Below are 26,589 nucleotides of genomic sequence, written 5' to 3'. Positions count from 1 at the left end.
TTTTTTTTTTTTTTTCCTCATTCCATAAGACCCTTTCCCTCCCTCCACATATCCATGCACGTCTAAGAGAAGAAAATCTTTCTCTGGGAGCCCATATTCTCTTGGTCTTCTCAAAGAACCCTCTCCCTCTCCATTCTTTTTTTTCTGAAAAGGCAGGGGTTCTCTCTCCAAGAAATCTTCAGCCCCTCCCTCAGGATATATCCGCTCAGGTTCCCCACGTACCTGCCTGTTCCCGACCCTCCCACCCCCCTACCTATTCTCCTGGGCCAGGGAGCTCCCTTCAGCCCAGGGACCCCCGCCTCCTGGCCCCCGAGCCTGCCCCACTAGCGGATGAGGACGTTGATCTCTGCCACACTGGCCTCCAACACGTTCTCTGCCGTTGTCTTGCCATGCTGCTCCTTGAGGTGCCGCCTAATGGCAGGCTTGTGAGCGAAGCGCACGTCGCAGTAGGAGCAGCGATAGGGCCTCGCTCCAGAGTGTAGGTTGAGGTGGTCGTGCAGCGTGGACTTCTGTGTGAAGCACTTGCCGCAGATGCCACACGAGTGCGACTTGACGCCGCGGTGCACGTTCATGTGGCGGTTGAGGTTGCTGCTGTGGTTGAACTGCTTGCCGCAGCGTGGGCACATGAAGATGAAGTGCTGCGCCCGCATGTGGAAGACCAGCTTCTCCACGCCCTGGAACACTTCCGGGCACTTGGTGCACTTGATGTTCTTTAGGGGGTTTCCACTGGAAAAGCCCCCGGGCAGGGGTCCCCGGCTGCTCCCTGCCCCCAGGCTGCCCCCCGCCCCCCGGGCAGCCATGGCCACCGCTGCTGCCTCCACCAGGCCCGAGGTGGCCCCCACGCTGGCTCTGCCTCCAGGGATCAACAGCAAACCCTCCCCTTCTGCGTCCTCGGACAGGCTATAGCAGGCTTTCACTACACCCTGTGGTGGGGCCACAGTGCTGGGGGGCACGCTGCTCTGGGCCAGCTCCCCAAGGTGGCTGCCCACCGAGCCTCCGATGCTCAGGCCTCCTCCCAAACCTCCGGGAGGTTTGAGCCGGTGTGCCACCTCCAGGGCCGACTCCACTTTGACGATGCAGATGTCAGACACGTCCTCGTCCTCGTCCTCATCTTCTTCCTCGGCCTTCAGCTCCAGATCCTCATCCAGAGGGAACTCCAGTTTCACAGGCCGTAGGAGTGGAGGGGGCAAAGGGGGTGGGGGTGGGGGCTTGGGGGCTGGCTTTGGGGTCCTAGCAGGAGGGAGCAGGGATTTGGTGGCACTGACACTGCTCACAAGGCTGGCATCGCTGACCCCATCCTCTTTGAGGCCTATTTTGGGCTCAATGAACTGGCTGAGGGCGTTCCTGCATTTCTCCACCACGTGCTCCATCTGCAGGTAAGAGGCAGCCGTCAGGTAGTTGACGATGTCCCTGACGGCGAATTCCAGAGCGCCCGTGTAGCAGGACAGGAGCAGGTCGGCCACGATGCGTGCACTGTGCATCAGTGAGACCTGCAGCTCAGAACTGGGGTTCAGTAGGAACTGGTCCCGCAGGAAAGGCGAGCAGGCGGCCAGGATGACCTTGTGGCCACGAAACTTGAGGCTGTCGGCCACAATTGTCACGTCGCAAAACCGCTCCTCTGCGCGGAGCTGGTTCATGTTCCGCAGGGTAGCGGCCTCGTGGCCCGGCAGCTGGAAGCGCAGGACTTCCACCCCAGAGGCCATTGTGGCGGGGGTGGGCAACCCTGGTTGGGAAGGAAACCGGTCAGAGACAAAGGTCTCTGGTTCGCCTAAGCCAAGGCTCCAGGCCCCTCGCTCCCATTCTTGCCCAGCATCCCAGCTTCAGATCTCCCAGTCTTCAGGCCCCTTCCTCAGTTTCCCCAGTCCCTGGGGAAGCGCTCTCCCTCCGAGAGAACGGAGGCGTGGTTCCCGGGGGCGGGGCAGCGGCGTCCACACCCCCCCCCCCCCCACGCCGGACCGCCCGCGAGGATGGGGAGAGCCCGCGCGCCCAAGGGTAAGGCTGGAGAAACCTGGAGCAGAGGCCTGGGGCTCTGGGCTCCGGGGTGGCCCAGGCTGCAGCCTTTTCTCACCCCGCCCCCTTTCCCCGCTGCTTCATTCCTCCGCCCCCCCTTTGCACGTTTGCACGCGCCTTTCACGTCCTCCCCCCGCCGCCTGCACGCTTCGTGCACGCCCCCCCCCACGTTCAGAGCTCCGTGGCACGCCCCCCCAAGCCCCACGACCCTGAGTGCACGCGCCTCTCACCTGGCCCGGTTCCGCGCGCTGTTTTTTCCCCCCCTATCTCCCCCACCCCCCCAGGGTCGGCAGCGCCCCCAAACACGGGCAGAGCCTGGGCAGCGCGCAGGCGCGGGGGTGCACGAGGCGCGCGCGCGGGGCCAGCTCCGCGTGGGCGTAAGGAGGGAGGGGCGGGGGCGGCTCGTGCAGTGTGTTCCAGGCCCCGCGCGCCTCGGCGTCGGCGAGAACTCGGGGAGGAGGAAGAGGGGAGGGAATTAAAGGAGCAGGATTCGCCCCTTCCAGACCCCCCTTTCTTCACCAGCCTCCCCCCCACGCGGTTAAAGGGCCGGATGGCCTGGCCTCCCCTTTGGCCGGTATTATTTGTCCGCCAGAGCGGAAATACGTTCCACACCCCCCTTTCTCGCTCCCCCTCCTCTGTGCCTCCGGGCCCCGCGGCACGTCTGCGCGTGCGTGCCAAGAGCCGCGCGGAGGCCCGCTTGCTCGGGCCCGCCCCCCGTTCCCGGCTGCCTGGGGCGCCGTCCGCTCTGCGCCCCGTAGAGCGCGCCCCCGCCCGCGCTCCCCGCCAGCCCAGCTCCAGCAGACAGTGCTGCCACCTGCTCCCTGTGGTAGCGCCGCTCTGGCCCAGCAGTGCCGAGCAGGACAGGGTTGCAACCGCAGCCCTTCCCGGGAACCCAGACCGCGCCGCAGCTATCGGAGCTGTTGGTCGCTGTTGCCCACGCGTGCATCCTCTGTTTGGTGTGTTCATAGTTTCTCCAGCCACACTTCAAGACTTTTTCAACTCTTCTGAAGTTAGTGACCACTCTAGCCCTCCTGGTCCAAAAGATTATTTAACTTCCTACTGAAACAATGCAGTGTTCTCAACTTTCCTTCGTCTCACAGTCGTGTAACATCACACCCACCCTACCTTCCCCTCCATTCTCAGAATTGATCCCACTTCTTGCCAAGGCAAACGTCCTCCACTTTTATGTATTGTCGATGACCTCGCCCATTTCACCCCTACTGTGTAATTAGCTCAAGTATTAATTTTTCTAATTATGCGATTATTTATGTCAGTGTGATTTTACCGTCTTTAATCTTTCCAACTGCAGCCGTCCTTCCAATCCCTTCCCTGCTCCTCCAAGGGACTGGCAAGGTTAGAGCTCCACCGCCTTAAACAAAACCTCCCATCAACTCTGCACCTCTCTCTTCTCTTTCTGTGTCACTCGCAAACTAACCTGCAGTCTCCACAGATTTACCAACAGCATTTATTAGCACCTCAAGGACTGCCCCCCTTTCTTGCACACTCACTTCCCTACCCGTTGAAGTCCAGGTGAAAAAGCCTCTGCTTCCCACTGATTGGATTGGTTTATCACATACTCCAGGAGACTAGAGCATTTTTCTTAGCATCAATTCTGATGAAACTGCCTGTTATATAATGGGTTCGACCTCTGGCTTCCTTCATAGATCGTAAACTTCTTGATTGCAGGAATTATGTCATGGGTTATATTTTGCAAATAAAAGGTATGCAATAAATGCCTGACTGCTGAAGTCATTCCTCTTCAGTTCAGCCAGCATCCACCCATAAAAAGTTTGTTCCTGACTTAAACTGAATTCCTGAACTCAGAGGGACACCCTTGAGTGGGAGAGTGGGGGCGGTGTTTAGGTGGTGCTTGACTCTGCCTTTCCGTTTTAAATTCTCTGCCTTTTATGCCTGCACTCAGTTCTCTTTATTCTAAAATGCCCTGTTTGTAGAACTCTCCTTTGTAGTCAGGCCATATGAATCTGAGAAAGAACTTTGGCTTTTGTGTCAGACACACCTAGGCTCAAAGCTATATTCCACTCCTTTTTTTTTTTTTTTTTTAAGTTTATTTATTGAGAGAGAGAGAGAGAGAGGGAGGGAGGGAGAATCCCAAGCAGGCTCCACGCTGTCAGTGCAGAGCCTGATGCAGGGCTCAATCCCATGACCCTGGGATCATGACCTGAGCTAAGATCAAGAGTCACATGCTCAACCAACTGAGCCATTCAGGCGCCCCGAGGTATGTGTATTTTTTGTGTACATCTGGGGAAAGTGGTCTAGGACTAGCTAGCTCATGGCTTACAGCACCATTCTTGGTTACTGATGGAGGCAAACAGTGGTCTAGATAATCCCAAACAGGAAGAGTTACACATTTCTCTGAGACATTCCAAGTAGCTTTGGCAGTGGATGTACTTTTGCATTCTGCGTAGCCTAGACTGGAAAAATTTATATTCCTTGAGCTACCAGTAGGAAAGGAGGAGGGAAGTTAGTCTGGACTTTTAATCCATAGGCTTGTACAACTTTTCCTGTATAACAATAAAACCTCCAACTTCTTTTTCTTTCTTTGACCCACACTCAGCTCTTGCCCTCGCTGTAGGAACCCTGAGTCCTGCTCGGCTGCTACCTACCTCTCCTGTTGTCTGAGCTACTTCCAGGCCTGTGGTACCTGCCTCAGGCCTGCCGGTGTCCATGCAAATGACCCAATCCATACCCCAATTAAAAAACAAAAATGGTCCAGTGTATTTTATGTTTTCTTAGAATTACTTGCATGGTTCAGAATTCAAAAAGTGTATTTATTGAACAAGAAAGGGAATCAATACGAAATGGGGATTCCTTGCTTGATTATCAAGATAATACATTTGATATTCCTTTGGGAGAGCATTTTTACCTTGGTGGGGAATAAGGGCTCAGAGCACATGATCAAAAATCTTTCTATCACCTTGGGAATTTTGGCCAGCGAAACGGTTCAAGTAATAGCTCAACAAAAAGTAGAAACCCACCTTGACGAGATTAGAGGACCAGACATTTGGCTGCAACAGATTCCTACCGAAGTCCCAGGAACAAAATGGGATTGGTATTCTGGACTGTTTTTCTGGATTCCTTAAGGAATTCGATCAATACCCTGGGCATTAACCCAAGCGGGATTATCTATCTTGGCTATCCTTTTAATGATTTATCTACTCATAAATGTGGCATGAGATGCTGCTCAAGGCAGCAAAAGCAGAAACTAATTAATGGTTGTCCAAAGCTTTGAAGTGAGGCCAGGCACCAGAGTACTTACAGTTAGGAGCAAAACACTTTCTTTTTTTTATTAAATTTTTAAATGTTTATTTATTTTTGAGAGACAGAGAGAGACAGCGTGAGCAGGGGAGGGGCAGAGAGAGAGGAAGACACAATCTGAAGCAGGTTCTAGGCTGTGAGCTGTCAGCACAGAGCCTGATGCGGGGCTCAAAATCACGGATCTCGAGATCATGACCTGAGCCGAAGTCGGATGCTTAACCAACTAAGCCATTCAGATGCCCCAGGAGCAAAACACTTTCATTCCCTATGATCCTGACCTCCACCCCTCCTCAGCAGGAAGTAGCTAGAGCAGTCATTGTCCCTATCCCTCAAAGCTCCCTCAATTTAGACATAGCTGCCTCTGACCAGTCACGGAGCTCTTGGTTACTATTAAAGAAACCTGTAAACTTGCCTTAGGAAGTAACATCATGTTGCCTCCTGAGAAGTCTGTGGGGTGCTGTTCTGCCTGAGATGTCAAACATAACGTGCCACGTGTACAAGAAAAGAAATAATAACAGTTTGCAGCTTAGGAATAGTCATGGGATGTACAACTTCTGCCTTTGTACTCTAGAGATGATATCACTGAGCACAATCTGCTGAGAAGGTCTTGCAGTTCCAGGCCCCTAAAGAGGAACAGCCAAGCCCCTGCAGCAGAGCGACCACCTCACTGCACTCACACCAAAACCTGACAAGGAGATGCCGAGAGGGAGAAGATGGTCAAGAAAGGAAATATTACAGTCGATCAATTGGCATGATCCAAGACCCTAAGACCCTTACCCTGAACTTTTACCCTTTAAGAACCCCTACTTGTAAGCCAACGGGGAATTTAGGACGTTAAGCACTAGCTCCCCATTCTCCTGGGTGGCACCACACCAATAAATAGCCGATTTTTCTTCCTTCCAAAAACAAAGCCAAAAACCAAACCAAACCAACCCAAGCCAACCCCCCCAACAAAACAACCAACCAACTAAACAAATAAAACACCCCAAAGACCACAAATTCAAAAAGTGTAAAAGGGTACAGACTGCCCCACTCCCCACGAGGCCTCTGGGCATCTTGAGCATCTCCCCCTTTCTGTTACGTCCCCTCCTTCCCTTTCTCACATGCAGCACTCAGCTGCTCTGACTTTAGCGGCACCCTTCAGTTAGGTTCTGGGGGGGGGGGATGCTTTATGTACCTGGAAGATTCCCTTCCCCCACCACGATGCCCTTCCTACCTGCCCACTCTCCTGAGTCCCCTACCCCTCTCCTGATCAATCCCCTTCTCTCAGCAGTCTGGAGTGCTCTCCTTCACACCCCAAACATCCCTTTCTTCATTCATCCTTATTCCCCTTTCCTTAATGTCAGAGCCTGTTGAAAGCCCTCCCTTCCCTCCTATATCCCACTCTTAATCTTGCCTTCTGTTTCTTGCCCTCCTGGGCTTTATACTTGCCCCTTTACTTTAAACCCAGACAAATCTTTGCTGTCTTAAGAGAAAAAAATCTTTCTTCAGCTTGATCCCTCTCAGGCTGCCACCACACTCCACCCTCCCCTTCCCAGCGCAGCCAGCATTGTGATTGTTTACTCTCCTTGACTCGCTTCATGCTCATTCTCTCTCCTAAGAACCTGTATTGTGAAGACATTATACACATTGAAGAGCGTATAAAATGAGCACATATAAAGACAAATGAAACAAAATATTTGGGTATCTGACCGTAGCTTAAGAAATAAATTCCCAGGGGGCACCTGGGTGGGTCAGTTGGTTAAGCGTTTGACTCCTGATTTTGGCTCAGGTCATGATCTCCAGGTTCATGGGTTCCAGCCTGGAGTCTGGCTCTGCGCTGGTGAGGCAGAGCCTGCTTGGGATTCTCTCTCTCTCTCTCTCTCTCTCTCTCTCTCTCTGTCTCTTTCTCTCCCCCCCTTCCCTGCTCTTGTTCTTTCTCTCTCAAAACAAACAAACAAACAAACAAACAGAAAGAAATTCCCAGGACCTTAGATGTCTCTTGGGTTCCACACTGACTGCATCCCTCTCCCTTCCTGCAGGGTGACCACTACTCTGAATTTCTCAAATATATATCCATTTCTTGTCTTGAAATTTCCTTTGTGCACGTTGTAGGTGTTCCTAAATAGCATGCTGTTTAGCTTTGTGTGTTAGATCTTCACATAGATGGAATCGTAGTTTATGTGTTTTTTAACTCGTTCTGACTTTGTTGAGTTGTAATCTTCTTTCTTTTTTTTTATTAAAAAAAATTTTTTTTTCAACGTTTTTATTTATTTTTGGGACAGAGAGAGACAGAGCATGAACAGGGGAGGGGCAGAGAGAGAGGGAGACACAGAATCGGAAACAGACTCCAGGCTCCGAGCCATCAGCCCAGAGCCTGACGCAGGGCTCGAACTCACGGACCGCAAGATCGTGACCTGGCTGAAGTCGGACGCTTAACCGACTGCGCCACCCAGGCGCCCTGAGTTGTAATCTTCTTTCTATTGGGTGCTTACACCTAGTTAATCCTTTGTCCTGTTGATGAGCATTTGTGTTATTTAAATTGGTGGTTATTACTACAATGCTGCTGTGAGCCCTCTTTTATTTAGTCTTTTCTGGGTATGACATGTAAGCTTCTCCAGGGCAGCAGGCTTCAAACTAGGAACGTGTATCCCTGTACTGCAAGAGGACTGTCCAGGGGGTAGGTGGACCTGGATAGATGTAAGGGAACCCTTCTCAGATCAGACTCTCCCAAAAGGGATAGGGGTGCTGATGGACCTGAAGAGGCCCCTGTGAAGGAGAAACACGTGTCCCCATCCCCTTGCCCAACTCTCCCTTACCACAGAAACTAGGCCCCAGGGGGAATCAGGAGGGTGAAAACACCAGGGCACCAAAAGGGACAATTCCAAAATCTATGTTGGTTCTGAGAAAGTGAGTGACCTAGTGACATCATTCTACAAGTCAGCTACTTTCTCTGTATTTCAACAAAGTTACGTTATTATTTTATCCTTTTTATTATTGAGGTGAAATCTACATAACATACAATTAACCATTTTGAGGTGAAAAATTCAGTGGCATTTAGTACATTCACAGTGTTGTGCAACCCCAACTTCTATCCACGTTTGTCTCATTCCAAAACATTTTTATCACCCCAAAAGAAACCTTGTACCCATTAAACAGCTGCTTCCCTCCTTCCTCCAGCTTCCAGAAACCACCAATATGTGTTCTGTTTCTGTGGAATGATCTATTCTGGATATTTTGTATAAGTGGAATCCTACAGTATGTGGCCCTATGTCTGGCTTCTCTCACATGCATAATACCTTTTTTTTTTTTTTTTTGGTATAATTTGGTTTTTTAAAAGTTTATTTATTTATTTTGAGAGAGAGAGAGAGAGAGAGCGCGCGCGCATGTGAGCTGGGAATGGGAAGAGAGAAAGTGAGAGAGAAAATCCCAAGGAGATTCCACACTGTCAGTGCAGAGCCTGATGTGGGGCTTGAACTCATGAGCCATGAGATCATGACCTGAGCTAAAATCAAGAGTCAGACGCTTAACCAACTGAGGCACCCAGGCGCCCCTGGCATAATGCCTTTTGAGTTCATCCATGTTGTAGCATGTATCAGTACTTCATTCCTTTTTTTTTTTTATGTTTATTTATTTTTGAGACAAAGAGAGACACAGCATGAGCAGGGGAGGGGCAGAGAGAGAGGGAGACACAGAACCAGAAGCAGGCTTCAGGCTCCGAGCTGTCAGCACAGAGCCCGATGCGGGGCTTGAACTCACAAACTGTGAGATCATGACCTGAGCTGAAGTTGGACGCTTAACCAACTGAGCCACTCAGGCGCCCCAGTACTTCATTCCTTTTTACGGCTGACTGATACTCCAGTATATGTATAGACCACAATTTGTTCATTCCTCTGTTGATGGACGTTTGGGCTGTTTCCACCTTTTGGTGATCGTGGATAGTGCCATTGTGCACATGTATTTGTTGAGTGCCTGTTTTTAATTTTTTGGGGTATGTACCTAGGAGTTGAATTTCTGGGTAATATGGTAATTCTATGTATAGCTTTTGAGGAACCATCAACCAGTTTTCCACAGCTGTTGAATCATTTTATATTCCCACCAGCACATTGTATGACGGTTCCATTCTCTCCACATCCTAGGTGTCACTTCCTAGTGGGTGAAGTGGTATCTCATTGTGGTTTTGATTTGCATTTCCCTAATGACTAACGATATTGAGTATCTTTTCATGTGGTTGTTGGTGCCACTTGTATATCTTCTCTGGGAAATATCTGTTCAAGTCCTTTTACCATTTTCAAATTGAGTTGTTTGCCTTTTTGTTGTGGAGTTGTAAGGGTTCTTTATATATTCTGCATACTAGATCCTTACAGGATATATGATTTACAAATATTTTCTCCCATTCTGTAGGTTGTCTTTTTTACTTTCTTGATAAAATGTCTTCAGATTGGGGCACCTGGCTGGCTCATTCGGTAGAGTGTGCGACTCTTCAGGCTGTATGTTGGGTGTAGAGCTTACTAAAAAAAAAGCCTTTAGATGCACACATATGTATATTTTTTTAACGTTTATTTATTTTTGAGACAGAGAGAGACAGAGCATGAACAGGGGAGGGGCAGAGAGAGGGAGACACAGAATCTGAAACAGGCTGCAGGTTCTGAGCGGTCAGCACAGAGCCCAATGCGGGGCTCGAACTCACGGACGGTGAGATCATGACCTGAGCCGAAGTTGGACGCTTAACCGACCAAGCCACCCAGGCGCCCTGAAGATGCACACATATTTTTAATTTGGATGAAGCCCAATTTATCTGTTTTTTCTTTTGTTGCTTGTGCTTCTGGTGTCCATATCTAAGAAACCATCACGAAGGGGCACCTGGCTGGCTCAGTTGGAAGAGCGTGCCACTCTTTTTTTAATTTATTTTTGAGAGGGAGAGAGACACGTGAACGGGGGAAGGGCAGAGGGAGAGGAGGACACAGAATCCAAAGCAGGCTCCAGTCTCTGAGCTATCAGTATAGAGCCTGATGCTGGGCTCAAACTCACAAACCACGAGATCATGACCTGAGTCGAAGTCAAATGCTTAACCAACTGAGCCACCCAGGTGCCCCAGGAGCAGGCCACTCTTGATCTCAGGGTTGTGAGTTTGAGGCCCACATTGGGTATAGAGACTGATGAGGGAAACAAAGACAAGAGAAATATAAGATAAATTAAATCTCCTTACAGTGTAGCCCACTGATAGACACCTGGAACACGCAGAGTGTAACCTTGCTCAAGGAGCTCATGGCTGCCTTACTTCCTTGATGTTTTTGTTTCATTAAACACTAAAAGTAACCTTATCTTCACAGTAGCTAGCCCCTTAAGGTCCTGAAAGCCTTTCTTTCAAATTCCTTAGAGACTTACTCTATCCGTCACCCCCACTAACTGAAAAGTGTATGTCAGTCACTCCTCACAACTCCAGTGCAACTCTTTCTATCCCTGGGTCCTGTCCTCGTGCTTTAATAAAATCATCTTTTTGCACCAAAGACGTCTCAAGAATTCTTTCTTGGCCGTTTGCTCAAGAACCCCATCAGAGATTACTAAAAAAAATAGATAAACTTAAAAAAAATCACCAAATCAAAGGTCATGAAAATTTAGGTTTTCTTCTATCAGTTTTACGGCTTAAGCTTTTATATATTTATGTTGTTGATCCACTTTGAATTAATTTTTGTATCCAATGTGAGGTAGGGGTTTAACTTCATTCTTTTGCATGGGAATATCCAGTTTTTCCAGCACCATTTGTTGAAGAGACCAGCTGATTTTTTATTATAAGTCACCATGTTTTGGTACATAACTTCGTGTGATTTCAAAGAACTTCAAAGAAATTAGTGAGATTGCTATGACAAAACTCTTTCCATTTCCATCTGCATATGAAATAAAATGTTCAGTTCTCACGTCTACAAAAATTATTAAACTAGGAATATAATTCATGCTGAATCCTGCCTAATTCTAGCAAATAAGTAATGTTGACCCATAAATACATGAATTAATTAAAAAGAAGGTGCCCCAACCATCTTAGACTTTCACTTCTTTTTAAAAAATACTACATATTATTAACTTATTTTTTTAACATTTATGTATGTACGTATGTGAGCTCTACACCCAACATGGGGCTTAAACTCAACACACTGAGATCCAGAGTTGCACACTGTACTGATTGAGCCAGCCAGGCACTCCTAGGATTGCACTTTTTTTTTTTTTAATTACACAAATTGTTTTAATGTTTATTTATTTATTTTGAGGGGGAGGGGAAAGGCAGAGGGAGACAGATAGAGAGAATCCCAAGCAGCTCTGAGCTATCAGTGCAGGGTCCCATGTGGGGCTCCATCCCATGAATTGTGAGATTTTGACTTGAGCCAACTCAAGAGTTGGATGCTCAACCCACTGAGCCACCTAGACACCCCTAGAATTGGACTTAAAAAAAAATTTTTTTTTTAATCTTTATTTATTTTTGAGAGTGAGACAGAGCATGAGCAGGGGAGGAGCAGAAAGAGAGGCAGACACAGAATCTGAAGTAGGCTTCAGGCCCCAAGCTGTCACACACAGCCCGATGCGGGCTCGAACTCACGAACCGTGAGATCATGACCTGAGCCGAAGTCGGACACTCAACTGACTGAGCCACCCAGGCGCCCCTAGAATTGTACTTCTAATCTAATATCATTTTATTTTATTTTTTAAAAATATTTATTGTTGAGAGTGAGAGAAACAGAGCATGAGCAGGGGAGGGGCACAGAGAGAGGGAGACACAGAATCCAAAGCAGGCTCCAGGCTCCAGGCTCCGATCTGCCAGCGGAGAGTCCAATGCGGGGCTCAAACTCATAAACTGTGAGATCATGACCTCAGCTGAAGTCCAATGCTTAACCGACTGAGCCACCCAGGTACCCCTATTTTTTATGCTTAATTTGTATATATTCATGTTGTTTTGACAAATTAATTATTAATGATAATCATAATAATTACTTAATCCAGAAGAAAAAGTTAAAAATTTAGAGCTGTAAGGCCACAAGAAATTTTAAAAATTCAATTAAAAAAATATTTATGTATTTATTTTGAGTAAATAAAATAGGTGCCAGGCAGGCACCCCTAAAAATTCAGTTTTAATCTACATACATATTTTTGTTGCAGAGTATGGAATACTTTCAGGCATAAGGTACATTTTTTAAGCTAATGTTTTGAGGGGCACGTGGATGACTTAGTTAAGTGTCTGACTCTTCATTTAGGCTCAGGTCATGATCCCAGGGTTGTGAGATTGAGCCTGGTGTCAGGGTCCACGCTGAGCATGGATTCTGCTTAAGATTCTCTCTCTCTCTAAAATTAAAAAAATTAAGACAGAGGCTTCTATCTTATTTATATTAAACAAAGATAATGTTTTGATAGGTTGAAATAGAAACGTGAATTCAGAAGCAATGGAACAATGTGAAACTTCTGACTGTTAAATAAGAGAGTGGTCATGTGCTTTTTTTTCTCCTTTTTAAAATATTTATTTTTGAGAAAGAAAGAGCGAGTGGGGGAGGGGTAGAGAGAATGGGGAACAGAGGATCTGAAGCAGGCTCTGTGCTGACAGCAGAGAGTCCAATGATGGGCTCAAACTCAAGAATTGTGAGATCATGACCTGAGCTGAAGTCTGATGCTTAACCCACTGAGCCACCCAGGTGCCCCAATAACATTTTTTTAAAAGGTCAATGTTCACAACACACTGGACATTGCACCTTTTTGCAACTATTTAAACATTTGAGGAAAATTTTAGATAATAGCATAAAAATGTGCAAGGGGTCATGCATAGTTTGCAAACTTTTTTAAACACAAGCAAAAAAGTTTGAAGATGAAGTGTTTCTCACACTCACAATTCACTGTGCACATGAATCATCTGGAGATTGTTCAAATGCAGATTCTGAGTCAGTAGGTCTAGATGGCACCTGAGATTCTGCATTTCTACAAGCTTCTGGTGATGCCAATGTTGCCGGTGGATCACACTTTGAGTAGCAAGAATCAGTACACAGTAGGCCCCCACTTAGCCATGGGGAGACACATTCCAAGACCTTCAGTGGGTGCCTGACACTGTGAAGGTACTGAACCCCACACATACTATTGTGTTTTTTTTTTCATTCTTTTTTTAAAGTTTATTTATTTATTTAGAGACGGAGAGAAAGAGAGAGAGAGTGGCAGAGAGAGAGGGAGAGAATCCCAAGCAGGCTCCACACTGTCAGTGCTAAATCTGATGTGGGGCTCGAACTTACAAACCGTGAAATCATGACCTGGGCCGAAATCAAGAGCTATATGCTTAACTGACTGAGCCACCCAGCCGCCCCTTGTTTTTTGTTTTTTTAAGTTTTGTTTTGTTTTGTTTTGTTTTGTTTTGGAGAGAAACAGAGACAGCAAAAGTGGGGGAGGGGCAGAGAGAGAGGGAGAGAGAGAATCCCAAACAGCCTCTGTGCTGCCAGCACAGAGCCCATGTGGGGCTTGAACTCACGAAACCGTGAGATCATGACCTGAGCCAAAACCAAGAGTCGCTTAACTGACTGAGCCACCCACACGCCCCATACTATTGTTTTCAATACTTACGTACCTACGATAAAGTTGAATTTATAAATTAGGTACAGGAAGAGATGAAAAAGAATAACCAAATAAAACACAAAAATTATAACAATATACTGTAATAAAAGTTGTATGAATGTGATCTCTCCCAAAATGTCTTATTGTATTGTACTCAAACTCTTCTTTATTATTATTTTTAATGTTTATTTATTCTTGAGAGAGAGAGAGCACGCGCGCGCGTGAGCCAGTGGGGGAGGGACAGAGAGAGAGAGAGGGAGACACAGAATCCGAAGCAGGCTCCAGGCTCTGAGCTGTCAGCACAGAGCCTGACGCAAGGCTTGAACCCATGAGCTGTGAGAACATGACCCAAGCCAAAGTCGGACACTCAACTGACTGAGCCACCCGTATTCAAACTCTTCTTATGGTGATGTGAGATGATAAATTGCCTGTGATGAGATAAAGGGAGGTGAATGACAGGCATTAGGTCCTGTTGATCTATCAGAAGGAGGATCATCTGGTTTCAGACGGAGGTTGACTGTGGGTGAGTGCAGCTGCAGTAAGGGGGGTACTGCTATGCATCTACAAGGGATGGGCTCTTCACATATTCAACCCCCCTGCCTGATGCTGAATAGGTTCTGAAGCAATTGTACCAATTTACACTCCCAAACAGCACTGGCACTGCTGCTGCTTGTGAAAAGGTCACTAAAGGCTTCCTGATTTTCAGTGCTCCCCTCACTTAAGCCTTCTGCAGCCAGTGGCACATTTGACCATGCTTGTTTGATACATTGCCTTCCTTCGGTTTCTGACACCTCTTTCTTTGGGTTCCCTTCCTTCTACAACCTCAGCCTCCTCTGCAACCCCTCGCTCTTCTTCCTTTGTCCATCTTTTTACTATTGGGGTCCTTGGCCTTTATCTTGTTCTCCCTGGGTGATACCTTGTGCTTTTAAGAGGTTGGTTACCACCTTGATGACTCTGTGATGGTTAGTTGTCTGCGTCAACTTGGGTGGGCCACAGTATCCAATTGTTTAGTCAAACACTAATCTGGATATTTCTGTGAAGATATTTTGTAAATATGATTAACATCTACACTCAGTTGACTCTGAGTAAAGGAGATTATCCTTGATAACGTGGGTGGACGTCAACTAATCAGTTGAAGGCCTTAGGAGCAAAAAAACCAAGGTTTCCCAGAGAAGGAATTCTGCTTCGAGACTATAACATAAAAATCCTGCTTCAGTTTCCAGCCTGCCAGCCTGGTCTACAAATTCCAACTCAAGACCACAACATCAATTCTTCCCTGAGTTTCCAGCCTGCTGGCCTGCCTTATGGATTTTGGACTTAGCAGTCCCCATAATTGCATGAACCATTTCCTTAAAATAAGTCTCTATGTATTTACGTTTCTGCTGCTCTGGAGAACCTGGACTGATACAGATTCTCATGTTTCTGTCTCCCACCAGACCTGCCTCCTGTTTCCAGTCTAGAACATCTGTTTCCTCCTGAGTGTTATAAAGGTACTTAAAGCACGGTGTGTCCTGGATAGAATCTGTTCTCTTTCTCCCCAAACCCATTTCTTCTCCTATAGGTGTCACCATCCATCTTATCAGCCAAGCTAAAACCTGGGATTCAATATGGACTTCTCTTTGCACTTTATCCCTCATATATAGTTAGCCACCAAATCCTTTCCCCATCCATTTAATAAGTATATAAGTTTCTACAATGTCCCAATGGTGAGCTAGTGCTGGTGGTTCAAAGGAGAGTAAGACACATTTGCTGAAACCCTTGTTAATGGGAATATAAAATGGGACAGCCACTATGAAAACGGTACGGTGTTTCCTCAAAAAAATTAAAAATAGAATTACTGGGGCACCTGGGTGGCTCAATTGATTAAGTGGCTGACTCTTGAATTTCAGCTCAGGTCATGATCACGCAGTTTGTGAGTTTGAACCCTGCAATGGGCTCTGCACTTACAGTGGCAGAGCCTGCTTGGGATTCTCTCTCCTCTTTCTTTACCCCTCCCTTGCTCTCTCTCTCTCTCTCTCTCTCTCTCTCTCAAAAATAAAATAAAAATAAAAATAAAATTACCATATGATTCAGAAACTCCACTTCTGGGTATACAGCCAAAAGAATTGAAAGCAGAGAGATAGTAGTACATCCATATTCACAGCAACATTACTCACAGTAGCTAAAAACAACCCAAATGCCCATCACCAGATGACTGGATAAGCAAAATGTGGGTACACATACAATAGACTATTAGTCTTAAAAAAGATGGAAATTCTGACACAGGCTACAACATGGATGAACTTAAAGACCCTGTGCTAAGGGAAATTAGCCAGACGCAGAAGGACAAATACTGTATGATTCCATTTATATGAGATACTTGGAGCAGTAAAAATTATAGAGAGAAAAAGCAGGGTACCAGGGGGATACCAGATACCAGGGCTGGGGTGGGGGCGGGGAACAAGGAGTTAGTGTTTAATGGGTATAGAGTTTCAGTTTTACAAGATGAAATGAATTATGGAGATGGATGGTGGTGATGATGCATGACATTATAAATGTATTTAATGCCACTGAATTGTACACTTGAAAATGGTTAAGATGGTAAATGTTACGTGTATTTTACTGCTTAAAAAAACTTCTAAAGAAATGAGAAATAAATTGATTTAGTAGTGAATAATCATTTTAATACAGAAAATTGTCCTGTCAAATAATAATTCTTGAAAAAGAAACCTATCTCTTTAGTAGCTAAAAACCTGTATCTGTTTATTGGACACATTTTGCTTCTCTTGTTGGTTTCCCAGGAAGCTAAAGCCTCTCTAATATTTCACTGCCCTTTAAATTGAATAATAAAATGTTAATTTGTAAAAAACCAAAAAGACATTTCCTACCCTCAAAAAGACTACGGTTAAGTCAGAGTATGCTGGGGTAAGTGCAGAGATGCAGGCAGCTGGGTGTCCACGGAGCTCAGCGGAGAGTGCAGAGGGGCCTCCGGGGTCTTTTCCTCACTTGTCCTGGCTCTCCTTCCCCACTTCTCTGCTTCTGTTTAGGCCCTTGTCTCTTGCAAGGATTATAAATGTCTCCTAACTGGCCTTCCAATTCACCATCTATACTGTTTCCAGAATAATATTTTTGAAATGCAGATGAAATCCTATCACTTCCTTTATCTAAAATGCCATAGAACTAATTGCCTTACAGGGTACCAACCTGGCTCCTGCATAGGGCATGCTTTCCTCCACGGTCTCATCCTACTGTGGCCTCCCCTTCCCTCTCTCACCCTAAAACTTCCTAAACGTCCTGCAGTTCCCTAACTGTACTCTGGGGTTCCAGACTCCAACCGGTTACTCACGCAGATCGCTTTGCCTGGACTGCCCTCTCTCTTCCTTGTTGGGTAGTTGAATATATTCATCTTTAAAAAAAATTTTTTTTTAATTTTTTTTCAGCGTTTTTATTTATTTTTGGGACAGAGAGAGACAGAGCATGAACGGGGGAGGGGCAGAGAGAGAGGGAGGCACAGAATCGGAAACAGGCTCCAGGCTCTGAGCCATCAGCCCAGAGCCTGACGCGGGGCTCGAACTCACGGACCGTGAGATCGTGACCTGGCTGAAGTCGGACGCTTAACCGACTGTGCCACCCAGGCGCCCCTAAAATTTTTTTTTTTAATATTTATTTATTTTTGAGAGACAGAGCACAAGTGGGGGAGGGACAGAGAGAGAAGGAGACACAGAATCCGAAGCAGGCTCCAGGCTCTGTGCTGTCAGCACAGAGCCCAACACGAGGCTCGAACCCACAAACTGTGAGATCATGACCTGAGCCAAAGTTGGACGCTCAGCTGACTGAGCCATCCAGGCCCCCCTGAATATATTCATCTTTTAAAGCTTATCTCCAGTTTCTCTAAGAAACTTTTCTGAACCTCTGAGAGATCTGATACCTTCCTCTTTGCCTGTCTGTGAACTTCAGATGCACTCTTATCTCAGCTTGTATCAGTCAGAATGGCTAAATAATGCTGCAGTAACAAAGACCACCACAATCTCAGTAGCTTAACACAACAGTTTTGTTACTCATTCATGTTACCTTTTGGGCCAGTGGGGTGGGGTTAGGGGGCCTCTGATCACTGTAATCACTTGGGGATCCAGGCTAAAGAAGGCTCCACCCAAAGAAGGTGCTTCAGTATCTCCGGTTGCATTGGCAATTAGCACTCCTGTCTGGAAAGAACAACACACAAGGCTTATGCTCACATTTCACTGGGGAGAGCAAGCTATTTGGCTATGCTTAACTTCAAGAGTGCTGAGAAATTCAATCCTACCATGTGCCTGGAAGAAGGCAGAAAATAGGAAAATTGGTGAACAGCCTTAATGACTACCACAGCTTGGTGCAGTGCTTACCTGCTTCCTTCTCTCCTACTGGACACTGGGGATCTCAAGCGTATCACAGGGTCCCTGCCCTTGACCAGTTGGTGTTCCAGTAATGGGGAGAGACCAGTAAACCAATGGATTGTAATTCTCTGTGTTAATGTTACAGTCCAGGTTTGACCTGGTGTGTTGGTTGAGGACAGCCAGTGAAAGGAGAGCAATGGATTATGGGAGAGGTGAACGGGGAAAGGGACAATTTTTGTGACCCTGAAAGCAGAGGCTGAGATGTAGGTGTAGGCAGTTAATTTAGGTGATTCCAGAAAGCAGAAGCGAGGCAGTGTGATATCAGGAAGAAGGAAAAGCCAATTTAGGGGATAATAGCGAAGTTACTGTTGTGTGAGATGGAAATTTGATTCCACTGGAACTTTCTGAAGAGAGAAACAGAATGTCTCTGGAAATTGCCCACTGGAAGGACAGGAGACAGGAGCATTTAGCCACCAGTTCCATTCTCTGATTGATTGCAGGTTGGCTCTGGGGCATTACTTTCCCTGCCTTTCCCATTTGTGCTTGCCCACTGGGCACTGAGGCCCTGGAAAGGGCCCAGGTTGGGATGATTTAGCACAAGGTGAGTCTGAGCTCCAAAGATCTGTCCACATCAGCCATAGCTGAAATCAGAGAGGGGCAGAGAAGATACAGGACCCAGGAAGTGGCTGCTACCCAGGAAGTGGCCTAATGTTTATTGAATTAGTGCTTCCTGTCAGTTGCTATGCTAGGTGCTAATTTATGTAACTTACCCTCATTTAATACAGCAACCTTATGAGGTAGGTTTTGTGGTAATGTATAGAAAGATGGTAGCATGTCATCTGAGCAAGTATAATAGGTGCTCTGACAGGGTGGCTCTACCTTCATTTGGTCATTTCAAAAAGGTCTATCTCAGAAATGGGATTTTAAAAATGCAGATATGACTGGGCTCCAAAGAACTGACTCATGCTAATAACACTCATGAAAGACTAATGTATGAATGGCTCATTTATTAATTTCAGTGGTAGGTGTAACTTGCAAGATGATTCAATACGTTCCCTGAGCTTTATTATTTATTTATTTTTGATATTTTTGACAGTGCTTATTGTGGCAGGGTCTTTGTATCTTATCTAGTCTTTTTATTTGTTTGATCTGAGTGGTCAAAGGGGGTTAAATTTTTTTATATTTTAACTTTGTATTATGGAAACTTTCAAACATACACAAAAGCAGGTAGAATAACCTGCAGATAACTCAGCTTTAATCATTTTTGACAGTTTTCCAGCCTTGCTTCATCTGGCCTTCCCCTTCCACTGGAGGATTTTAAAGCAAATGCCAGACTTCATATCAGTTCATCTGTATATACCACTGTTTGTATACTTAACATCAAAAGAATTTTAAGACAACATCACCCCAATGATCATACCTAACAAAATGAACCATAATCCATAATAACATCTGCTATGGCCTCTCTATGTTCAAATTTTCCTGAGTCTCAGAAATGTCCTTTTACAGTTGATTTGTTAGAATCAGGATCTAAGCAAGGGGCACACATTGCATTTGGGTGATATGACCCTTAATTCTTTCAGTCTGTAACAGTCCTCTTCCATCTTTTCATGACAGTTATTTGTAAAGAATCCAGATCCTTTGTTCTGTTATTCCATATACTCTAAAATGTGGAATAAAATTCTAATTCAGAGAACAATTAAACATTTTATAAAAAATGTTCAAAAGAGGCATTTCATTTGGGAGAGGCCGAAAAGTAGAAAGGAATGTTTTAAGGGAACTAAAAGACTTGAGCTTTTACATAAAAAATTTATAATGAAATTATGTTTTAAAATTAAATTTTGGGGAGAGGGTGGGAAATGGCTGGAAAGGGCATAAGAGAAACTTGTGGGGTGGGAAATGTTCCATATCTTTTTTTCCTTAATATTTATTTATTTTTGAGAGAGAGTGAGAGAGAGCACAAGCAGGAGAGGGGCAGAGAATCCAAAGTTGGGCTCTGTGCTGACAGCAGCGAGCCTGATGGGGGCTCAAATTCAGGAACTGCGAGATCGTGACCTGAGCCAAAGTTGGACACTCAACTGACTGAGCCACTCAGGTGCCTGAGTTCCATATCTTGATATGAGTTGTGGTTACTCGAGTGACAATCCGTGTAAAAAGTCAATTAAGTTGTACACATAAGACTGTGCACTTTATGTGTGTTATATCTCAATAAAGAAAAGATAATGCAAGTAGTGTGTCAAAGGTGAAGAGTCACATGTTATTAAAAATAGATTTGATCATTTCATGTAGGTTTTCCAATTTGCTAACATGGTTGCTCACAGTACTTACTTACAATCCTTTTTATTTCTGTAGAATCAGGAATAACGTCCCCAATTTCATTTATGATTCTAGTAATTTTTGTCTTCCCTTTTTTTCTTAGTCTGGCTAGCTAAAGGCTGTCAATTTTGTTGATCTTTTCAAAAGAACAACTTTTGGTTTCATCGATTTTCTCTATTGTTTTTCTAGTTTCTATTTTATTTATCTCTGCTCTGATCTTTATTACTTCCTTCCTTCTGCTAGCTTTGGGTTTAGTTTGTCCTTTTTCTAGTTCCTTTAGCTGTAAATGCAGGTTGTTGATTTGAGAACTTGTTTTTTAAATGTAAGTGTTTATACATTTCCCTCTTACCACTGCTTTTGCTGCATCCCATAAGTTTTGGTATGTTGTGTCTTCATTTTCATCCATCTTTAAGTATTTTCTAATTTCCCTTGTGATTTCTTCTTTGATCCATTGGTTGTTTAAAAGTGTGTTGTTCAGTTTCCACAAAGTTATGAGTTTTCCAGTTTTACTTTTGTTGTTGGTTGCTAACTTCATCCTATTGTGACTGGAGAAGATACTGTGTGTGGTATCTACCTTTGGAATCTATTGAGATATAATTTATGGCCTAACACATGGTGTATCCTGGAAAATGTCCCATGTGCACTGGAGAAGGGTGTGTGTGCTGTTGCTGTTGGGTAGTGTTCTGTACATCGTGTCTGTTAGATCTAGTTGGCTTGTTGTGTTGTTTAAGTCCTTTATGTTCTCACTTACTTTTTGTCTGGTTGTTCTGTTTATTATTAAGAATTGGTTGTTGACATCTCCTGCTGTGACTGTAGACCTGCCTTTCTCCCTTCAATTTTGACCCTTTTTGCTTCATATATTTTGTTGGTCTGTAATTAGGTGTGTAAATGTTCTGATTGTTATATGTCCTTGCTGTATCGAACCTTGTATTTATGTGTAATGTCCTTCTTTGTCTCTTGTAAACTTTTTAAATTTATCTTTTGATTTTTAAAACAGTCTTAAAGTTTTTTTAATGTTTGTTTATTTATTTATTTATTTATTTTTGAGAGCGAGCACAAGCAGGGGAGGAGCAGAGAGGGGGGAGACAGAGAATCCAAAGCAGGCTCCATGCTGTCAGTGCAAAGCCTGACATGGGGCTTAAACCCACGAACTGTGAGATCATGACTTGAGCTGAAGTTGGACCCTCAACTTACTGAGCCACCAAGGCGGCCAAACATTTTTTTAAGGTTTACTTACTTATTTTGAGAGAGAGAGCAAGTGGGGGAGGGTCAGAGAGAGAGGGAGAGAGAGAGAATCCCAAGCAGACTGCAACTGTCAGCTCAGAGCCCGATGTGGGGCTTGATGTGGGGCTTGAACTCACAAACCACTGTGAGGTCATGACCTGAGCCGAAATCAAGGGTCAGACGCTTAACCAGTTGAGCCACCCAGGTGCCCCTGTATGTTTTTAAATCCGGTCTGCCAGTCTCTGTATTTTGATTGGTGAGTTTAATCCATTTACATTTAAAGTAATTACTGATAAGGAGGGACTTCTGTCATTTTGCTATTTTTCTTTTTTTTTTTTAAGTTTTTTAAAAAAGTTTATTTCTTTATTTTGAGAGAGAGAGCACAAGCAGGGAGGGGAAGAGAGCGAGGGAGAGAGAATCCCAAGCAGGCTCCACACTGTCAACATGGATCTGGATGTGGTGCTTGAACTCACGAACCATGAGATCATGACCTCAGCCGAAACCGAGAATTGACCTCTTCACTCACTGACCCACCCAGGTATCCCTTGCTTTTTCTTATCTGTATGCCTTATAACTTTATTTGTCCTTCATTTCTTGCATTACTGTCTTCTTTTGTGTTTAGTTGATGTTTTCATAGTGAAACATTTTAAATTACTTTATTTCCTCTTATGTATATTTTAGAGTTATTTTCTTTGTGGTTACCATGGGATTACTTAAAAAAATTTTTTTTTGATTTACTTATTTTTGAGAGACAGAGCACAAGTGGGGAGGGGCTGAGAGAGAATGAGACACAGAATCTGAAGCAGGCTCCAGGCTCCGAGCTGTCAGCACAGAGCCTGACGCAGGGCTCAAACTCATAAACCACAAGATCATAAACTGAGCTGAAGTTGGATGCCCAACTGACTGAGCCTCCCAGGCACCCCAGCATGGGGATACTTTTAATACCCTAAAGTTATAACACTAATTTGAATTTATACCAGCTTAATTTCAATAACATACAGACTGCTCCCTTATGACTCTGTTCCAACTCCTTTTGGTTGGTGATGTCAAAATACTATATGGATGTATTTATTACCACTGAACTGTAACTTAAAGATGATTAAGATGGTAAATTTTGTTATGTACATTTTACCACAGTAAAAATTTTTAAAAATAGATATTGCTAATTTTTTAAAAAGTGGGATAATTGGAGGCATCACAATCCCAGACTTCAAGCTATACTACAAAGCTGTAATCATCCAGACAGTATGGTACTGGCACAAGAACAGACACTCAGATCACTGTAACAGAATAGAGAATCCAGAAATGGACCTACAAACGTATGGCCAACTCATCTTTGACAAAGCAGGAAAGAACATCCAATGGAATAAAGACAGTCTCTTCAGCAAGTGGTGCTGGGAAAACTGGACAGCGATATGCAGAAGAATGAACCTGGACCACTTTCTTACACCATACACAAAAATAAACTCAAAAAGGATGAAAAACCTCAATGTAAGACAGGAAGCCATCAAAATCCTTGAGGAGAAAGCAGGCAAAAACCTCTTTGATCTTGCCTACAGCAACTTGTTACTCAACACATCTCCGGAGGCAAGGGAAACAAAAGCAAAAATGAACTTCTGGGACCCCATCAAAATAAATATTCATCAAAATATTCATATTTCATCAAAATAAATATTCATCAAAATAAAAAGCTTCTGCACAGCAAAGGAAACAATCAGCAAAACTAAAAGACAGCCGACAGAATGGGAGAAGATATTTGCAAATGACATATCAGATAAAGGGTTAGTATCCAAAATCGATAAAGAACTTATCAAACTCAACACCCAAAAAACAAATAATCCAGTGAAGAAATGGGCGAAAGACATGAATAGACACTTCTCCAAGGAAGACATCCAGATGGCCAACCGACACATGAAAACATGCTCAACATCACTCATCATCAGGGAAATACAAATCAAAACCACAATGAGATACCACCTGACACCTGTCAGAATGGCTAACATTAACAACTCAAGCAACAACAGATGTTGGCGAGGATGCGGAGAAAGAGGATATCTTTTGCATTGTTGGTGACAATGCAAGCTGTTGCATCCACTCTGGAAAACAGTATGGAGGTTCCTCAAAAAAACTAAAAACAGAACTACCCTACGACCCAGCAATTGCACTACTAGGCATTTATCCACAGGATACAGTTGTGCTGTTTTGAAGGGACACATGCACCCCCATGTTTATAGCAGCACTATCAACAATAGCCAAAGTATGGAAAGAGCCCACATGTCCATCAATGGATGAATGGATAAAGAAGATGTGGTATATACATACAATGGAGTATTACTCGGCAATCAAAAAGAATGAAATCTTGCCATTTGCAACTACACGGGTGGAACTGGAGGGTATTATGCGAAGTGAAATTAGTCAGTCAGAGAAAGACAAAAATCATATAACTTCACTCATATGAGGACTTTAAGACACAGAAAAGATGAACATAAGGGAAGGGAAACAAAAATAATATAAAAACAGGGAGGGGGACAAAACAGAAGAGACTCATAAATATGGAGAAGAAACTGAGGGTTGCTGGAGGGGTTGTGGGATGGGTGATGGGCTAAATAGGTAAGGGGCATTAAGGAATCTACTCCTGAAATCATTGTTTCACTATATGCTAACTAATTCACTATATGCTAACTAACTGATGTAAATTTAAAAATAAATAAATAAAAAGTGGGATAATTGTATTATTGTTGCATTCTCAAAAAAAGGAGTACTTATCTTGTAGAGATTCATACCTATGTATAGTAACAGGTGAAATGTAATATAATGTCTTGGGTTTGTTTAAAAGTAATCCCAGAAGGAGTGGGTGGGTCTACAGATTGTCCATATATTGCTGATTGTTGAAGCTGGGTGATAGGTACATGGAGGTTCATCATATTACTCTCTTTTCTTTTTCTTTCTCTTTTATTTTGTAAAACTTCAGTCTGCAGAGAGGGTGCATAAGGGTCTCCTGTTAGTAATACAGCAAGGTGGCTCTTTTGGTGTATTGGAACATTTAGGTAGATATTCAAATCACTTTTTCCTGTAAAATGACTTTTTTTTTTTTTAATATACTGGGAACAAGACTGAGGATGCAAAGAGGTGCTGAGACTCCCCAGAGACCCTCTTCAAGAATCTTCCTGCCTGGTTCCAGAACTTTCTTCCATGGCTCCCTATGTTTCCCTTCTTCTGTTTGAATATGTACCACATGTACCCAATAAAAAGTGCAAAGAGAAATGAAGGGGATTCCCTGATGAGTAAATCTCTCTCCTTGCCCCACACCCTATTTTCCAGCCCCCAGTTCTCCCCAAAGACAAATCTTCCATCCAGTTTTTTGTGTACCTTTCCAGAGAAATTGTATACATGTAAGGAGCATATGTTGGAAAGAGAATAGGACTGGGAGGAGGTTCTGCTGAGGTATAATCTTGAGGCTGGGGTGTAACCATGAGCCTTGATGTTACTCATGGAGCTCGTTGTTTCATTAGACCCCCTTGTGTCCTTTCTCTGGGGAGGCTGAGGTGAGCACACAAAGAGCTAAAAGGCATACGCCCTGTGTGGGCCCTATAAGAATCTGTAGGACTGAGAGAGCTTCCTGAAGGATGAAGGATTGGAGGAGAAGAGAGAAGGTGTCCCAGGAGATGGGATAGAAAGAGGCAAGCGTTCAGGAGATAGAGGACTTGGGGAGGTACAGTGCGAGGGGGTGGGTGGGGCACGGCCCTGGAGGGGGATTGAGGAATCTCAGAAGAGCCACTTCAGAGAAAGTATTAGGAAGAGGCGCTGAAGCATTGGCTATGAGTGTGGACTCAGGAGCCATGCTGCCTGGGTTTGAACCCTGGCTCTGCCACTTAGCACCTGTGTGAATCTGGGGCCAGTCATTTAACCATTTCTGTGCCTCAGCTTCCTCATCTGTAAAGTGGAGATGACAACAGAATCTGGGTCATAGGCTTTTTTGTGAGGGTTTAGTGAGCTTCTACATATAACGGGTTTAGAATAGTGTCTGGCATATAATGGGTCCTGTTAATATGAAGTCTTCTCCAGAAGCAGCCCCCAAAACAAGGATTCAAGGGCAAGTAGTGCATTTGAGAGGTGGTGCCAGGAAACATGGGTAGGGGAGTGGGGCAATGGGATAGGGAAGGAAAGGAGTCAATAAAAGACAAGCAAATTTACCATTGCAGATGAGTGGAGATTAGCCCCACTGAGGAACCCTGGAGTTGTGTAGAACAGCATAATTGTCCCATGGGGGCAGCGAGCCAGCTAGGATATTTATATGCCCATTTCTTGTACTCACAGGTTGAGGGTGGCTTTCAGGGGGCCTTAGTTCTCTGGCATTCCCAGCTTTCTATACACAGGTGAAGCAGGACACCAGAGAAACCTTCAGGCAAAGAGCTGCTATTGGAAGTCATTGTCCCTCCCCAATGGTGGGGCCCAAAGGATGTGAGTGAGGTAAGGACAGATCCCCTACAAATATAAAGAGGCATGTTGAGTAATATTGACTCCACAGCTAAAATCACCTGGTAGCTATGAATCAGGCCAAATCAGCCTAGTTTCCAAAACTAGGGGGTGATCTGGAAATGAGAATTGGCACTACAGTCACCATGGAAGGTTGAGGGTGGCAGATCCTAAGATGTCAGTTAGATCCATGTTTAAGTGCCCAGACTGGACAAGGAATAGACTGTGGCCAAGAGAAGACACAACAGGGGCCCTGCCTGGTTTGCCAGCCTGTTTACTCTTTATAGGAAATTTTCAAGGAGCTGAGCTCTCCATGGGAGTAGTAAGGCATCTTGAAAGGACATCACATCATCATTTCTTATTTATTTATTTATTTATT

At 44.7% G+C, this 26,589-nt stretch overlaps 2 protein-coding genes across 2 annotated transcripts in view; one reads left to right on the top strand and one right to left on the bottom strand.

Annotated features, from left to right (window-relative positions):
* On the bottom strand, window positions 1–2,458 carry ZBTB12 (zinc finger and BTB domain containing 12). The gene is made up of 2 exons (XM_040463378.1): window positions 2,241–2,458; window positions 1–1,723 (listed from the first exon to the last, which is right to left on the bottom strand). The coding sequence occupies exon 2, from the start codon at window positions 1,701–1,703 to the stop codon at window positions 324–326; it is 1,380 nt and encodes a 459-aa protein (XP_040319312.1). The 5' UTR covers window positions 1,704–1,723; window positions 2,241–2,458; the 3' UTR covers window positions 1–323.
* Window positions 2,459–2,491: 33 nt separating this feature from the next.
* C2 (complement C2) overlaps window positions 2,492–26,589 on the top strand; it is a 43,460-nt gene continuing 19,362 nt past the window's right edge. Inside the window, exon 1 of the mRNA XM_040463375.1 lies at window positions 2,492–2,966. Coding sequence (XP_040319309.1) covers window positions 2,561–2,966 — 406 coding nt within the window. The 5' untranslated portion in view covers window positions 2,492–2,560. The remainder of the gene's footprint in view (window positions 2,967–26,589) is intronic.

The sequence above is a fragment of the Herpailurus yagouaroundi genome, unplaced genomic scaffold, assembly GCF_014898765.1.
Source record: "Herpailurus yagouaroundi ecotype Mexico unplaced genomic scaffold, PumYag 393, whole genome shotgun sequence".
Classification (NCBI taxonomy): domain Eukaryota; kingdom Metazoa; phylum Chordata; class Mammalia; order Carnivora; family Felidae; genus Herpailurus; species Herpailurus yagouaroundi.
This window is presented reverse-complemented; position numbering and strand designations above follow the sequence as displayed.

What these genes read in the sequence shown, in the direction of transcription:
- ZBTB12 (XM_040463378.1), bottom strand. Translation starts at nt 1,703, where the DNA reads ATGGCCTCTGGGGTGGAAGTCCTGCGCTTCCAGCTGCCGGGCCACGAG.